General features: G+C 41.0%; 1 protein-coding gene across 7 annotated transcripts in view; it reads left to right on the top strand.

Annotated features, from left to right (window-relative positions):
• The window catches only part of crybg2 (crystallin beta-gamma domain containing 2), a 66,579-nt gene that overhangs the window by 11,651 nt on the left and 38,083 nt on the right, over positions 1 to 16,845 (top strand). Inside the window, exons 2-5 of one of the 7 annotated variants that reach the window (XM_050033832.1) lie at positions 1,152 to 1,257; positions 8,793 to 9,002; positions 11,860 to 14,237; positions 15,081 to 15,830. In XM_050033832.1, the coding sequence (XP_049889789.1) occupies positions 1,152 to 1,257; positions 8,793 to 9,002; positions 11,860 to 14,237; positions 15,081 to 15,830 (3,444 nt within the window). Of the gene's footprint in view, positions 1 to 1,151; positions 1,258 to 8,792; positions 9,003 to 11,859; positions 15,831 to 16,845 lie in introns of all 7 variants that reach the window. The other 6 variants (XM_050033831.1, XM_050033830.1, XM_050033828.1 and 3 more) reach the window with 6 other exon arrangements.

The following is a 16,845-nucleotide window of genomic DNA, read 5'->3' as shown; positions in this document are numbered from 1 at the left end:
TTTGTGTTTCTATGAGGTATGTTTGTGTATTTTGTGGTCACTTTGTGTCTCTTTGTAGTTGTTTTGTGTCACTTGGAGGTCATTTTGTATCTTTTTGAGGTATGTTTATGTAATGTTTGGTTGTTGTGTGCCTCTTTGTAGTTCCTTTGCATGTCTTTGTTGTTGTTTTGTTTTTCTTTAAAGGTTAAGTTGTGTTTCTTTGAGGTATACTTGTGTCGTTTGTGATCGTTTTGTGTCTTTCTAGAGTCATTCTGTGTCTCTTTGAGGTATACTCGTGTCTTTTTTGGTGGTTTTGTGTCTCTTTGTATTATCTCTTTGTCATCATTTGAGTGTCTTCCTGCTCGACACGTGTTAGAATGAAATGTTGCCGGTGATGTCAAGGGGGGCCCCTGATTATTTGGGCCGCGGGGCCTGTGTCAGTAATTCATCCATGGCTGCCTTTAATGTTTGCTTGTCATTTAGCTTCCTGTTTCATCCACCCACACAAGGGAAAACAGCTTTTGTGTATGAGGTCACTTTTGTGTCATGTGTCTGTCATGTGATGATAGCTCATGAGTATTGATAAGCCCCTGCAGCATCAAACACATGCCGACATCCAGGGACATGAGACAGTAAACAATTCTGATGAGGCCAAAAGCCTCAAGTGGACAAAAATGTAATTATCTTAACTAAATAATCTTAGGCTTCTAGCTAACAATTTCTTATTTTAGGTGATGGCTAATGTAGTTCCCAAACATGTTTTTATGCTCATTAATTTAATCCTGATGGCATAATTAGCCTTTGTTCTACACAAAAGTCACACTCAACATGGAATGCTGCTCCAAGAAACACAAAGTTACTCTCTGCTTAGCTGGTTCAACATTCCCAAAGCAGTGATTCACTTCTCTATTTTGCTCAGCAGCATATTTCCTCCCTCCTTTTTTAAAAGCACTGCATATACTGCACAAACAGGATGATATGTCTATAGTCTTCCTATTGTATATTGCACATCAATTCATCATAAAAGACAATCTCTATTCACATACTTAGAAACAAACAGTACATCACTTCAAAACTCACATTCTGCTGTGGGAAACATTTAATAATCTTATTTTAGCTGATAAATTTATAAAGACTCCACTAATTTCACATTTTACCTGTGCACCCCTCAGTGCTGCTGAGCCCAGTAACAGTGCAGAAGATGGAGGGACCTGGGTCGACAACATCGCCTCGGACAACAAGAAGTTATCTCTCTATGGCACCTCGCCCAGGTCAAAGGTCAGTCAAGCTGTCTGCATTGTTGAGATCTTTTTACATTAGACTAGATGACCATCAGTCCACCTATTTTTCGCTTTTGTAAGGTAATTCAAACAGCGCAGTCAATTAGGAAAGATCTTTGACTGGATTATGTCAAGGGATGTGTGTTTCTTTGTTTGTGCAAGTGCTTTAGTAAGCCACATGCCCACAACGCTATACTTGTGCATTGAAAAAAGCATCATCCAGTTTATTGGAACCTAATATGAGTACTTATTGGGGTTGGATACTGTTCACATTTAAACCGATACAGTTCAGGTGCCTTTTACTGGCCACGGAGTTCAGCAAGAGGGCTTCCTGGCATCAAGGCGCTTCACAATGCTTCCGCCTCCTGTCTGAACCTGGCGTTCTCACCCAGGTGCTTAGGTATCGAAATCCAGCACTGATTGATTGAAAGGTCCAGTGTGTAATGTTTAGGGGGGTTAAGTGGTATCCAGGGTTGAGGATTGCAGATTTCAACCAGGTCAGACTTCTTCCAGTGAGAAATTCTTCAGTGTTTATTGTTCAGGAGGTTTTTACCATGAGCCGAATTATCCACAGAGGTGTCTTCTTCTCCAAAACAAACGGACCAGGTGATCAAAACGGCTTTAAACACTGAATAAAGCAGTTTTATGTTACAAATCAGCGTTTCTACAATGCCGTTTGGTATGTCGGAGACAGCCTGCTAGCCTATTATCTGCTAATCTGTGCTCACCTTTTGTCTCTGATAACTTAAGATCCACATATTCTGGAGATTTTTACTGGGAGCTGAATTTTCCAAAACAAACTGACCTGTTGATTTAAACCGGTGAAAACACAGGATAAAGCAGTTTAATGTAAAAAACCAAACAAACAAACATCTGTTCTCTCAAGGCTCTTGTAGCGGAGAGGCTGTTAACTACAGTGGCAAACATGATAACGTGAATGGCCCTGTTTAGAGACAGTGTTTGGTTTGTCCATTCTGGGCTACTGTAGAAATATGGTGGTGCATCATGGCAATCTCCATAGACAAGGACCCGCTCCCGATATAAATGGCTCATTCTAAGGTAAAGAAAACAAAACTGTTCATATTTTCAATTGATTATATATTTAAGAACACATTCTTGTTATATTATATTAATTTCTGCCAATATATCCGCCTAAATCCTGCACACTGGACCTTCATTTGAATCTCGGTTGGTACCCTTTAAAGTCTCGAGTTCGGAGCTTAACCCTAGTACTTACAGTATATCTTTGTTTTAGAAGATTGCCCTTTGATTTTAAAAGAAAAGCAGACAGTGTTTTGCAGTAACAGTAAAATAATGTATTGGCACAGCATTAGTCCAGGTATTTCAAATTTATACTACGTTGGTTACAGTATGTGTTTTAGTTGATAGACTGATATAAATTACAATGTCCCAATAAGCCTGATAGGACCCCATCGGCATTGGTTTCAGAGTCTTTCCAAGATATTAACAAGATAAATTCCTAAAAGGAAATCTTATTGAAAGAAAAAAATGTTTGAAACCTCAGGAGAGGCAGTTTCCAATGGGCTCCGCCTTCCTCTGATGGCTGGGGGTGCAACTGGAGTTGAGAAAAGGCAATAATGAAGACTGTTTTTATAATAAGCCGTTGGTTTGCACGTACAGAAGCAACCGCTCTACCATTAAACTTTCTGTGCAAAAGTTCTACAAACCAATATTAAAAGAGCTGAATCCAAATGGATTAAAAGTGTGAGGGAAGCTTCAAAGAGATTTGAGAGCTCAGTTAGCACTGTGCTTCTGAGAAACTAGCAAATCAGCCTCAAGGCAAATCATTTCAACATTTTTTACTAGATTCTTGTTTACTGCTTCTTCCAGCCCAGCTGAATTTTATGTGTCGGAGTCAGCAGTCTGCTGTGACTTAATGAGACAGTTGGTAACTTTATGAAAATAACTTTGTGTCATATTTGCTGATACCGTCACTCTCAGTACATGAGACAGATAATTTGTGACAAAAAGTTGTGTCCCTCCTCCTACTGCCTCTAATGGCATTTACTAGAATCTGCTGTGGGGAACTGATAACAACCAATCAGAGCCAAGGAACGCAGCTGTCGGTTATTTTAATCACTGCTTGTGAAGTGGGGTCAAACTGTCAAATTAGGCAGCGCTGATCAAATATGAATCAAGATCCTGTGACTGCATTGCCTATGTCTCATCTCAAATGTTTTCAGGAACATGTTTTAGTGTACTGTTTAGCTGTAAAATGAGAATGTTTGTGACCCATCTGCCATATTGGAAACTGTCAACCCTAAGTACCAAGCACTGCCCACCAGCCAGATCAACTTTATCGTACAGTGCACTGAAACATGTTTCTAAAAACATCTGAGGGGAGAATTGGGCAATGCAGTCACAGGATCTGGATTTACATTTAATTAGAGCTGCCTAGTTTGACAGTTCGAACTTCGACAGTTCACAAGCAATGATTGAGACTCCTCGGCTGTGATTGGTTGTTCTTGTTCATTAGGCCATTAGAAGTGCTGCAAGGCAAAGGAGTAGGCAGAGGAGTATGATTTATTCTTCACAGATTATCTGTCTCATTTAGTGTGAATACAGTGACAGGTTCACCAAATGTATTTTTTTGGCACTTTGAGACATGTAGAGAGAAATACATTTGTGCTCTGCAAAATAGATTTAGTCATCCTGTGATCATCATTCATTAATAAAATATAGCCTTTAATTACACTGGAGAAATATGCCCATAATTACAGGTAAGGAAAATATGTCGACCGTTCAGTCCGGCTTGCCAGTCAAAAACTGATGGCGGATTGCCAGACTGGTAACCAGTTTGAAAACTTAGTGCTTTGCCCTGCCCTGAAATTACCAATTTCCCTCCGCTGTTCATATTGCCGCCACCATGTGCAGCGCTCAATTTGGAATATCTTGTCTTGTTTGTTTGTTTTTAGCATTTATTACTGCGCTGTATGTAACACAATATGTTCACCTGATTTGACTGATCCATCATGGTTCTGAGACAAAAGTATTGAACGACTGCGTTTTAAACTCTGTGTCCTTCCTGATATTAAGACAAGACAAACTTTTTACTCTGGATGTAAATGAAGCAACAACACCTGAACCTTTGAGAACTTTCCTCCTCTGCTGCCTGGAAGGCTGACAAGATGATATTCAGTTGAAACTTGATATGTCACTCCCTGTGGCGACAAATGTCAAGCACATGATTGAGCAAATTTAGATAAAAACTCTCAATTTGCTTTCATCCCTCAGTCGTTTCACACTCCATCTAACAATACACCATACGTAGAATACCATAAATCACTGAATACATGCGTAAAACTTTTCAAAAAGGTACTCTCCAAATCATCCCTAAAATCAATATTCTTGTTGCAGTATCTTTGATATTGTAGTCGTGAATGTATTCATATTTGTCTGTTGTTCTCAGGTAGCAAGACTTGCTTGTAGGTTTTCTCTCGGCACACTAAAGATGCCAAAACCTGTCTGAACAAGAATGTCCTTGGAGGCAATTTTTTCTGTCTAAATGTTAAGTAAAGCAGCCCCCTGTTTGGTGACTTCATGACCCCCTCTTTAAGGGTAACTGGTTTGTAGAAACTCCCTCGAGGTCTTGTTTGCACAATCATAACCGGCTTACACTCACAAGCGCACACTCACAGACAACTCTAATGTGCACCATGCACATACGCATAATCTTTATGATTCTACTATATTTATCCAATGTTATTATTTAATCACACTTAGACTTAATAACCACTCATATAATCTCTATTGGGTTACACCCACAGAAAGACAGGTGACCAACATACAGGACTGCACACTAGAGGGCAGCATACCTCTAAAAATAACACACAGTCTGTTCAAATTCAATGAAGTCATGTGTTGTTGTTGCTTACTTTATGTTCACAATGATAGAGTTTTGTTTCATCTGTGTGGTGTAGTGGTAGTTGATGCGGTGGGTGTACTTCAAGGTAGATGGGAAGGTCACCAAGGAGGAAGTGGGTTACTCTATATATTCTAATAGTTTTTTGGCTGATAGACAGACAGACAGAAAAAGAAGAGGGTACGTATGCCTGTGTATACCCTCCACTACAGTGCATATATATGCCTGCTGAAGATATGACAGAGACAAGAGACATTCACCAAAGGTTTTTTATTCCTTCCAGAAGAGGGCGCCATTGTTTTACTAAACAGGAGCATTGTGGTGACGCTCAATTCTGATCAGACTGCTTTGTAGCTGAGACCTGCAGCACAGATGGCCCGAAAGAACAAAGTGATCCCACTCATTTGTTTTACTTCTTAAATCGTAATCCATTGATATGGCAGATGCTACCAACAGAGCACCATATGAGCAGGAAACTCAGGAGATGAATGTAGTAGATGTAGGCGTATGTGTTTAGGACATGTCAGCTCTCAAATAAAAGTGATGCTAACCAGAAGATTTGAAGCCCTGCTTTGGGTGTTAATAAATGATGCAGAATGGGCTTAAAGCATGATGTTACAGATTTTAAAAGGGGTTTTATAATGCATAGCAGCTGTGTTGTGGGAGGCAACCTTTGGTGGACATTGGTCATTTAAGGAATTTAACATTAAAGCAGCAAGGGAAGTTTATTTTGACAAATTTAAGGCATTTACACCATAACTTGTGCGTTAAAATTCACAAGAATGCAGGAAATTAGGTATGTAATGGGGACCTCCAAACCTCCCACCCGTTATGTACCCCTCAGTGTTGACAGGAAACCTACACCCTTGAGCATGGAACACACACTGAACTGCAGTCTCTCCTCTATTTTTTGTGGTCGTCTTGTAAACCTAAGGGATGCATACTTTCAACAACAAAAGTTTGTGATTGTGCAAGAATCCAGAATTGAATTGAGGATCATTCAGGTGTAATGTATCACTGGCCTCACTTCAACAATACCTCATCTTAGGCATGCACCATCAGTCGACAAGAGCACCCCATTGGCCTTTGTCTAGCTGCATAGCGCTGTCTCCCTAGAAGTTATGTTTATATACAACTAATTTGAAGCAGCAAATACATTTTAAGGAAAAGTTAATGCAGAGAAATTACGTTTTCTATTAACATAATGAGGATATGTTGCTAATTATTTGTACATGGTAAATCCCAAGAACATGATACTAAACATACCAGCAAAATGTTCACTGAGAACTTATTTCATGGGTTTTACACTAAAATAGGCAGTCTGTACACAATCTACTCATGACATAATGAGCATTATTTTTTGTTATTCCCTTTTTTTGAACATTTAACCAACAGCCAACTCTTTCTTTAACCTCAACCAAAACACTATTGTTGCCTAAACCTAAGAAAGGAATCTGGACGCGACCCCATAAGTCTGCTGTCAAGGTCCTGCGCTTTGTCACCACAACATATTTATAATAATGAAGTTATATAATCTCAACTAACACGTGCTCATGTGGCCATCTAACAGCTGTGGTTTCTTTCTTGCCAGCTTGCCAATCTTAAATTTAGCCAGTGTAACTTTTGCTGAACAGTGAGCACTGTGGCTACTACTGTAACAGTAGCTATTTTTTCCACTCACTTTTTTTAAATGAAAAAAGGCTTTAAAGACTCATTTACAGACTAAAATAACACAATTTTTGCAATCATCGATTCAGAAAAGCATTTGTTTTATTGCTTATTAAATTGAACTTTTTATTGTTATAAAAAGTTCAATTTTTTTAACTGTATGTTAAATTAAATGGAAAAAAATACAGTGTTTTCAATGGTAGGACCTGTAGATAAGTAATAAAATAAGATTCACAGTGATAAATAAAATTTTAAAAGTGTTGTTTGTGGCTTTTTGGTAACCTCTGGTTTAGTATTCTGTGCTTATGCACCTTAAAGCTACAGTTGGTAACCTTTATTAAAATAATTATATTTCATATTTTCTGAAACTGTCACTATAGTTTGAAAGTACATGAGACAGGTAGTCTGTTGAAAAGTCCCATGTTCCTCCTCTTCCTCTGCTTCTAATGACATTTGCGAGTAACCGCCATGTCAGTTCCCGCTCCTGAACTGTGGTCAAACTGTCAAACTAGGCAGTGCAGATCAAATATGAATCAAGACTCTGTAACTGCGTTTCCTATGTCTCACCTTGAGTGTTATCATAAATATATTTTAGTGTACTGTTTAGCTGTAATATGAGAAAGCTTGCCAGGAATACAACACATAAATAAAACATTCTCATTTTACAGCTAAACAGTACACTAGAATATGTTCCTGAAAACATCTGAGGTGTGAAATAGAGAATGCAGTAACAGAATCTTGATTCATATTTGATCAGTGCTGCCTTGTTTGACAGTCTGACTGCAGTTCATGAGCCCTGATTGTCGTAATTGACAGCTGTGTTAGAGACTCCCCGTCTCTGATTGGTTATTTTCGTTCACATACAGTAAGGCCATTAGAAATGCTACAAGGCAATAGAGCAGACGGAGGAGTATGATTTTTATGAATATAGAGACAGTCTCAGCGAATACTTTATTTTTTTTTATTTTTTATTTTTTTTGTCAATAAAAGTTACCAACAACTTCAATGTAGACTTCAGGTGTGTCCAACCTTGCCTTGTCCACCCACTACAGCCTCAGCTATCACTCCAATGTGATTGTTGTCTTCACTTCTCATACATGTCCATCAAAGAAGGAAGAATCTGACAGGCACACCCAGTTAAAAACCTGGCTGATGGCAGTGACAGAGATGGCGGGGCCTCCTTTGTCATTGTGGCTCAACAAAACAACACATATTCACCAGGATATCATCACCTTTATCTTTGCAATCAGTGTTTGCTTGTCAGGAGCACGCTTGAGGGTCTTTTTAAAATATCTGACAAAGAACACAGGAGTCACACCAGGTGCACTCCCAAGATACTTTGACATCTTTTTAAACTTCTGTCCTGCCTGATTTACACACATCTCAGCCACTGAAACAACAATAGTGACACCCTACGTCGGTTATGACTGTTACCAGCTGCATGTGTTGTTTGCTGTAAATCTAGGACAGAAAGTTGTGTTATTTTTACTTTTATCAAACCTTCCAATTATCAGCATATGAGCCAGCGGCTACCAGGTTATTAGATCGTGTTCTACTAGTCTTTCATATTTTTTAAGGGTGGAGCAGTTTTTACTGCTTGGAATGAAGTTCGGGTGTCAACATTTCTTTTCTTGTGTACCGACTCATAATGTGTGCAGTGGAATAATTTTTCATTGTGCAATATCCTCATTCTTATCACTGAAAGAAGCAGTGTTTGGAAGCTTCTAATTAAGCCTTAGCAAGTGCTTGGTTGGATTAGGTATGTTTGGTATGTAGGGTATGAATCTTCCGTTTATACTTGATTAAATAAAAAGTCCTTTAGGTTACGCTCGTAATTATTAATCACGATATACAATATTGGTTAGGTAGAGTCCTAGATGCTTTTAGAAACATGCCTATTGTCTTGAGAGTTAATATTCACCTCGAAATTCTGTCTTGTTTTCTTCATTTCTTCCTCCCTCTCTCTCTATCTCACCTTCCAGGCCTCCATCCTGCCCTCTTCCTCTCAAGCCAAAGCATTGAGCTACTCAGAGTTGGACCTTCGTAAGCCCAAAAGGATTGCTTCCTTCTCCTTTGGTTTTAGAAGGAAGAAGAAGAATGATAATGAAGAGAATATCTCTAAGAGCACTACTGTTCTGGATAGCCCAGGCCTTGAAGTGCCAAAGGAGGTAACCCGTTTCCCTAAAATTCAGGTGTGACAAATAATCTTTTCTTTAGAGGTTCTGTATGCAACATTCAGAGCATTTGTAGGGCAGCAAACAACTATTTGCTACATAAAGATGTAGTGCAGTAATGGTGTCCTGAGGAGGCCACCCTCCCTCTGTATGTTGTAATCCAAGTTTATCTGGTTTGTTGTGGTAAGCTGGTCCAGCTATGCACGTATTTGTGCATGTGTGGATCCCATTGGCTAGCTAATTGCTGCCGCTCTGCACTGTGCTCATACGGTGGTTACTGCTGATATCAAGACTAGGGGTGAGTTTGTGTACAAAAATCTCTAAACGTTTAGAGTGGGTAATTTTTTTTCGTGTAAACGTGTACATGGGTTTCACCACTGGGTGGTGCTATTGCATTATACCAGTAAAGCCCCAGTTATCCGAATACCAACCGAACGGGCCATTTAACCAACGCGCCGTTTTAATAGAACAGAGTATGTAGGCTACTGACCTGTTGCCAAACCCGGTCTCACACCATTTCTTGTCATATTCACAGTTGTTACCGGCCAGCCCTTCACTTGAAGACGGTGGCCGTGTGGGTGTGATGTAGTAAATGTTGTGGGAAGTAAAGCGGCGTATAGAGTGTACGGATGGGAATGCATCGTGAAAATAGTACTGTTCATGCTACGGGTGGTTGCAGTCTGTTTACAGTGTTTAGCTAGGCTCCAGTTACAGCATCTCTGTGAGAAGGCCCTGCATTATGTTATGTTATGTTTTCCTGCTGTAGAGGAGAAACAAATGTGCTTCTGCATGGATGTCAGTTCTGCATCCTCGTTCTTAAAGCAGAGTTGGTCCGGACTCCTAGAGCTAGTTACCAGCAACGAGCCAAGTTGTAAAGATAATCTACAGAAAACCAGTGTCTCCCAACTACGGTTCGGCGCGCCAGACTGGAGAAGGTAACACAATCTATCACAGTTAGTCAACAATTAGTATCACCCCCGTCCCCCCTAAAAAACAAACAAACAAACAAATGTTTTTTGTATACTACTTTTTCAGAACTGTTTATGATCTCAAACAGGTGTACACGTGTACATGGACTCACCCCTAATCAAGACGGCATCCAGCCTGGCACCCATCCTCTGATTCCCTCGGTTAACACTGTTGCATTGTTTATGGAGTTAGCACCTGCTAATTGCCGGATCAGACACTACCATGTTGAGAACATTGTGCAGAGAACTTGAAGAACACTCTGAATATCGCATAGAGACCCTTTAATTTTCCAACTTTGGAAATTTGGTGCAACAACTTCCTATCTAGTATATGGTCATATTGTTTTGTCTGATTTATCCAGTCTGTGCCTCTCCTGTATTAACATTATATTTATGCAGTTACCATTGCAGAGTTAACCATTTGTTTTTCTGAAAGATAAACATAGTACGTTCTTTCAGTGAATGGATTATTGTTTTGATCCGGATGGTCACAAGAATCTTAAAGCCCCGATAATCTTTAGTTTTATAATATTAATATTTCAAATTTAAGTGTGAATTGGGTCAGTTGTGGGTTTCAGCTCACTGATTGGCTGTTTGGTCTGTGAATGTACTGTCTTAATTCACTCTCATATCGTTTTTGGCCACAGCAAGCAGCTGTTCTCAATGAAAAAGCTCTAAAAACCCACTGTGCAGTACCTGCTCAGCACCAAACACCAGACAGACAACATTAGCAATTAGTTGGTGAACATAGTGGAGAATTTAGCAGGTAAAGGGACAGATATTTCCCTCAGGCTCTGCATTCACCAGATGGCCACAAACACAACTCCCAATGAATAATAATGTTGTTCCGTAACTACTGGGAGTGTAAATACTCAGCTCTTTGCCAACAAGTTCATGAATCAACTTAAAGGGTAACTGGTATTTTTCAACCTTGACCCTATTCTTCCATGTCTTTGTGTTGTATTAAACTGTTATTGAAATTGGTCCAGTATTGAATGAGACCACTGCAGCTGGCAGTTATGTAACAGGCTGCAATGTAACCACTTGGGGCAATTATGCACCGCCAATTTACATCCATTAGAAGAGCTTGTTTTTGCCGCTGATGGGCTCAGATTGTTAATCCAAGAGATTGACAACATTATGGAAAGGATCCCTCCAGAGAACGACCTTGTTGTTGAACCAGAACCAGCTATGAAATCGCCATCACCAAACCCACCAGACACCATTTAAATACATGGAACTTAATTGTCCTTAAACACACTTCATTCAAAGTCAACAGAAACAAAATAAAATGCATAGAAGCCATCTTACATTAAGTCACTGTAGTTTGGTTGAAATAAAACCTTAATTGACCCAGTTAGATGTGAAATTTGTTGGCTCTATACACGCTAACATTGCTGTTAATTTAAATGGCAGTAGCGATTTTGGGGCTGTTTCTGGTTAAATGTAATAATATATATAATATATATATATATAATATAATAATAATGTTGTCAGACACTTAAAAAGAACACAATCTGAGTCTGTCAGTGGCAAAACAAGCACTTTGTAGCCTGTTTCGCTGCTGCCAGCTGCACCCTCTCATTAAATACTGGATTGATCTAAAAAAATGTTGTCTCCATTAGTTACTTCGACAAAAAACATGGGAAATTCAGGACCAGATTAAAAAATACTGGAGTTGGAGTCTTCAAAAGGTCACAGTGTGTCAATGTTAAAAAAATAAAACCAGTTATTGCAGGTTTAACGATCCTGGAAAGAGTTGTTGCTGTTGCTGTTTTGAAAGATAACCAGAGATTTATTTTTCAGACTGACATAAAGCTTGACCCTGTGGCTCAGCTGTAATGATAAAACAGGAGAGGCACAAACTGGGCCTAGTTGATTCATTTCTGCATATTATCTTTCCCTAGCCTCCTTTGCGCCTGAGTCAGGTGAAGCTGGATGAGACTGACACGAAGATGACGTTCAGCATGTCTCAACCAGTGCTTGACACCAGCGATAAATTTGAAATCCCTTCTCCTCCCCCTGTGGCCACAAACCAGTCAGAATCATATTTCACTATCTCTAAACAATCAGAGTCAAATGTTGATATAAACATCCACCCAGAAGCAAAGGAGCCTCTGACGAACAGTTCCAATCTTTCTGCCGTACGCGAGGACCTGCAGAAAGCACCAATCGCCACCATCCCGGAGCTGCAGTTGGATAATCTAGAGTCATTAGAGGAGAACGAGAACATTCCTGTTTATGATAACTCCAATCCATCTGAACCTACGACTCTTACAGAAATGACCTTTGCTGTCAACGACCAGTCTGAACCTATACTTTCAGATAGCCAGCCTCTAATCGTGCCTGACACCTCAAATGACAAAGTAGCAGTTGCTGAGTCAGTCTCCCTGAGCAACGGTCCATGTGATAATGACATCCTCCAGCAGTCTCACAAGATAACAGAAATCTCTCTTACTGAAACCAACAGAGATGCATTATCATACCATCAACCTGATGCCCCTGACACAGCTGACAGTACAGCTCAAAACGTTGAACTGTCCTTGGCAAGTGTTGACTCCAAAATTGACGCCACAATTATGGAGTCAACCCCTGTTCCTCATGCTGACAACTCAACTCTCAGCGCAGATTCTGCGTCTGTCCATCAAGAAGTCTCAATTTCTCGCACTGAGGGATCTACTCCCGAAACTGCCACAACTGTCACAGCAACCTCCACTGTTCGCAAAGAGAAGAGTACTCAACCTGTCAGTCAAACCGCAATTTATGGAGAGTTGTATGACTCACTTCTCCCCCAGAGTCTTACCTTGGAGGTAGTGTCATCCATCTCAAACCCTCCATCTCAAATTCGTACAGAGACAAGACATCTTAGCACCAGATCAGAACCCATCTTGGTAAAAACCCTAAATGAACATCACACAGAAACAAATGTTATTTACTCCCGCCTGTCAACATCACGTGAGCTTTACTCTGGCAAAATGAGTAATGCCACAGGTGGTTATACTAACAATAATGTCACCTTGAGCGAGAGTAAGGTGATTCCTACTACCTCCAGATTTATGTCTAACGAAACTTCTACTGCTTTTCAGCCTCAAAGAAACACAGATATCTACAGCAGATATCTAACTTCCCCTCTTAATTCATCTTATAAACCAGCTGACAGTGGTAACATTCCACACTCAAAACTGACTCGCTCCCTTTCAGAGGTGAAATCGGACAGTGTTAGCCTCATTCAAGACAATGTCAGCTCAGTTTCTGTTGTTCAAAGCCCTGCCCCTCCTGCCTCTGACGATGTAATGTCCCAAGAGGCAGATGCTCAGGTTACTGACTCCAAACGGAGAGCGATCCTCGTCAAAGAGTTAGTCACAGAAGAGGTGAGCTCAGATCCTGTCTGTCCCTCTCTTGCACCTGAAAAAATGAGTGCAACAGAGGGTCTTGAGATAAAAATTGAAAAAAGGGAGAGCTTTTCTGCACATTCTGGACTGACGTCTGGGTCTGACAGGGCTTTAAGTCCAGCATATCTGAGCATGGGATCAGATGATGGTAGTGCTACGGAGATCTACTACAGTGCCGAAGAGGACAACGCAGAGGAGTACACGGTGGATGAAAGAAAAGAAAGCCACGTGGTAGATGTTGTGAAAGAGGCCGGGCTGCGTGAGCAGATTCCACAAAAGGAAGAGATCGCAGAAAGCAGGATAAAAAACAGAGAAGAGGGAGAATTTAGGGTGGTGATTGTTAAAACGCAGAGTGAGGAGGATATAATAGGCAAGGAACAAGAGAAAGTGGATCTCAATAGCCGACTTGAAGTTCAACAACAAGTAAGAGGTCAGAGGTCAGAAGATAAGGTGCCCCAGATTGTAACATCTAGGTTTCTTGTCGGCAGTGACACAAAGAGTCAAGAGAAAGAAGTAGCAGCCACAGTGTTGCCACAGGTGAAAGAAGACAGGAAGGAGGAGACAAAAGAGAAGCTACCAGCCACACTGGACAACACAGAGAAAAGCAAGGATGTAGAGGTGAACAAGGTGGATGAAAGAAAAGAAAGCCGCGTGGCAGATGTTGTGAAAGAGGCCGGGCTGCGTGAGGAGATTCCACAAAAGGAAGACATTGCAGAAAGTGGGATAAAAAAGAGAGAAGAGGGAGAATTTAGGGTGGTGATTGTTAAAACACAGAGTGAGGATGGTAAAATAGGCAACGAAGTAAAATTGGATCTCAATAGCCGAACTGAAGTGCAACAACAAGTAAGAAGTCAGAGGTCAGAAGATAAGGTGCCCCGGATTATAACATCTAGGTTTCTTGTCAGCAATGATGAAAAGAGTCAAGAGAAAGAAGTAGCAGCTACAGTGTTGCCACAGGTGAAAGAAGACAGGAAGGAGGAGACAAAGGAGAAGTTACCTACCACACTGGACAACACAGAGAAAAGCAAGGATGTAGAGGTGAACAAGGTGGATGAAAGAAAAGAAAGCTGCGTGGCAGATGTTGTGAAAGAAGCCGGGCTGCATGAGGAGATTCCACAAAAGGAAGAGATTGCAGAAAGCGGGATAAGAAAGAGAGAAGAGGGAGAATTTAAGGTGGTGATTGCTAAAACACAGAGTGAGGATGGTAAAATAGGCAACGAAGTAAAATTGGATCTCAATAGCCGAACTGAAGTGCAACAACAAGTAAGAGGTCAGAGTTCAGAAGATAAGGTGCCCCGGATTATAACGTCTAGGTTTCTTGTTGGCAATGATGAAAAGAGTCAAGAGAAAGAAGTAGCAGCTACAGTGTTGCCACAGGTGAAAGAAGACAAGAAGGAGGAGAGAAAGGAGAAGTTACCTGCCACACTGGACAACACAGAGAAAAGCAAGGATGTAGAGGTGTACAAGGTGGATGAAAGAAAAGAAAGCTGCGTGGCAGATGTTGTGAAAGAGGCCGGGCTGCGTGAGGAGATTCCACAAAAGGAAGAGATTGCAGAAAGCGGGATAAAAAAGACAGAAGAGGGAGAATTTAGGGTGGTGATTGCTAAAACACAGAGTGAGGAAGGTAAATTAGGCAAAAAAGAAGAAAAATTGGATCTCAATAGCCGAACTGAAGTGCAACAACAAGTAAGAAGTCAGAGGTCAGAAGATAAAGTGCCCCAGATTATAACATCTAGGTTTCTTGTCGGCAGTGACGCATGGAGTCAAGAGAAAGAAGTAGCAGCTACAGTGTCACCACAGGTGAAAGGAGGGAGGGAGGAGGAGAAAAAGAAGGAGTTACCTGCCACACCGGTTCAGCAGGTGAACACACTGATGGTATGTGACTTTGCTCCACCTTCCAGCAAGCCACATGGGCAGGGGGAGGGGTCGGAGGGAAACTGGACCGCGGAATTGGAAACAGAAGACCCCCCTAATGGAGAGAAGCAACTCCCAAGCCAGAAGACACAATATCTGTCTCACAAAGACACTGTGATTTCTGAATACATGCATGCCGTTTCCAGTCACACAAGAAAGGAAGACACGATCACACCCAGATTAAGAGAGGCAGAAGAGCAAGTTTCCCTAACTGCACAGGCAGATAAAATAGGTGAAGAGAGCAAAGACAGCACAGGAACAAGCAGTGTCACTACAGCAAGTGCAGTCACAGATACGTCTGCTGGAGTAAAGGTTGTCACGGGCACTTTGACACATAGCACCGAGCTGCAATCAGATGCCACAGAGACTGAACACAATAGGGCTCCACAGAGTAGTGAGTGGGTGGATACAATTACTCAGAGCACAGACAGAACCAGGACGGTGCAGGAGCAGGTGGCTGTCGAGCTGTCAACGCCGAATGTAGACACACAGCGTCCTGACACCAAAGCTGCTGAGAGCCTATCGGAGAGACACCAGCATCCAGCAGAAGCCCAACCCGACCTGAATCAGGGGTAAGTGGAGAGTCTTCACATGTTTTTTTTTAAAAACAAATTTGTTTGAGTCCAGGGCTGCAGGCATGCTGGATTTGAAGCTCAACATAGCACGTGAATGAACAAGTTATTTTAAACTTCCTTAACGGTGTGTGTAATTGACAGTTTGCCGTCAAGTTTAGGGGGCATTAAGAGAAAGTGTAAGTGAGATGTGTTTAATATTTGAATGCTGTCATTTAGGAACCTGCAGCCCTGTAGCTTCTGGAATGTGCAACATGTAGCCTGAGGGGTATGTCAGACATATAAGCAAGCAGTGATTTCTTAATGTCGAGCAATGTGCTTGTGCAGCCATGATAATACACTTTTAATGGGTAACTTTGTCTGTGTGGTCATCTGATAAGGCCCCTGACCGTTCAACATTTCCACTGATAAAGGAAAAATGTCAGCGCTGGATGAGCTGAATTGTTTACCAACAGAGCTGTCTACATACCTGTGCAGATCTGAACACACCCTTTTTAATGCACCACATGTTAAGTGATCACTGTCACATACCCTCAGGTCTGTGGCATGACTCAGATCAGCTAATCCAAGCAGCATGGGCAGTCCACAGATCACGTCATGATCCACATGCAGTGCAAAGTTAGTCCATTCCATTAGTTAAACCTGAGCTATCACTCAGTTCAGTGAGAGTACAGCATTGATTTGTGGGGGTGTAACAACACAGTCAGTTCACAGTCACACAATACAGTATTCACGGTTCAATACACTCTGCAACAGAACTTGAAAGACAAGGTGATGGTAAATGATTCCCTACTTGCTTCTCACAAGGTACAAAATGCAATCAATATAATCTTTTAAATAAACATAAATGAATCAGATTTTAATAAGCACATTATCCCCAAAAACAAGGGCTTCAACTAGTGATTATTTTCAACAGAATCATGAGAGGCCCCAGTATTATCATGATGCTTAATTCAAGATACAATATTACTGTGATTCTAAATGTTTGTGATACACTGAGTAATGCTATAACACA

This window comes from Epinephelus moara, chromosome 22 (genome assembly GCF_006386435.1).
Source record: "Epinephelus moara isolate mb chromosome 22, YSFRI_EMoa_1.0, whole genome shotgun sequence".
NCBI lineage: Eukaryota > Metazoa > Chordata > Actinopteri > Perciformes > Serranidae > Epinephelus > Epinephelus moara.
The sequence above is the reverse complement of the archived record's forward strand: the minus strand, read 5'-3'. Positions and strand labels throughout refer to the sequence as shown.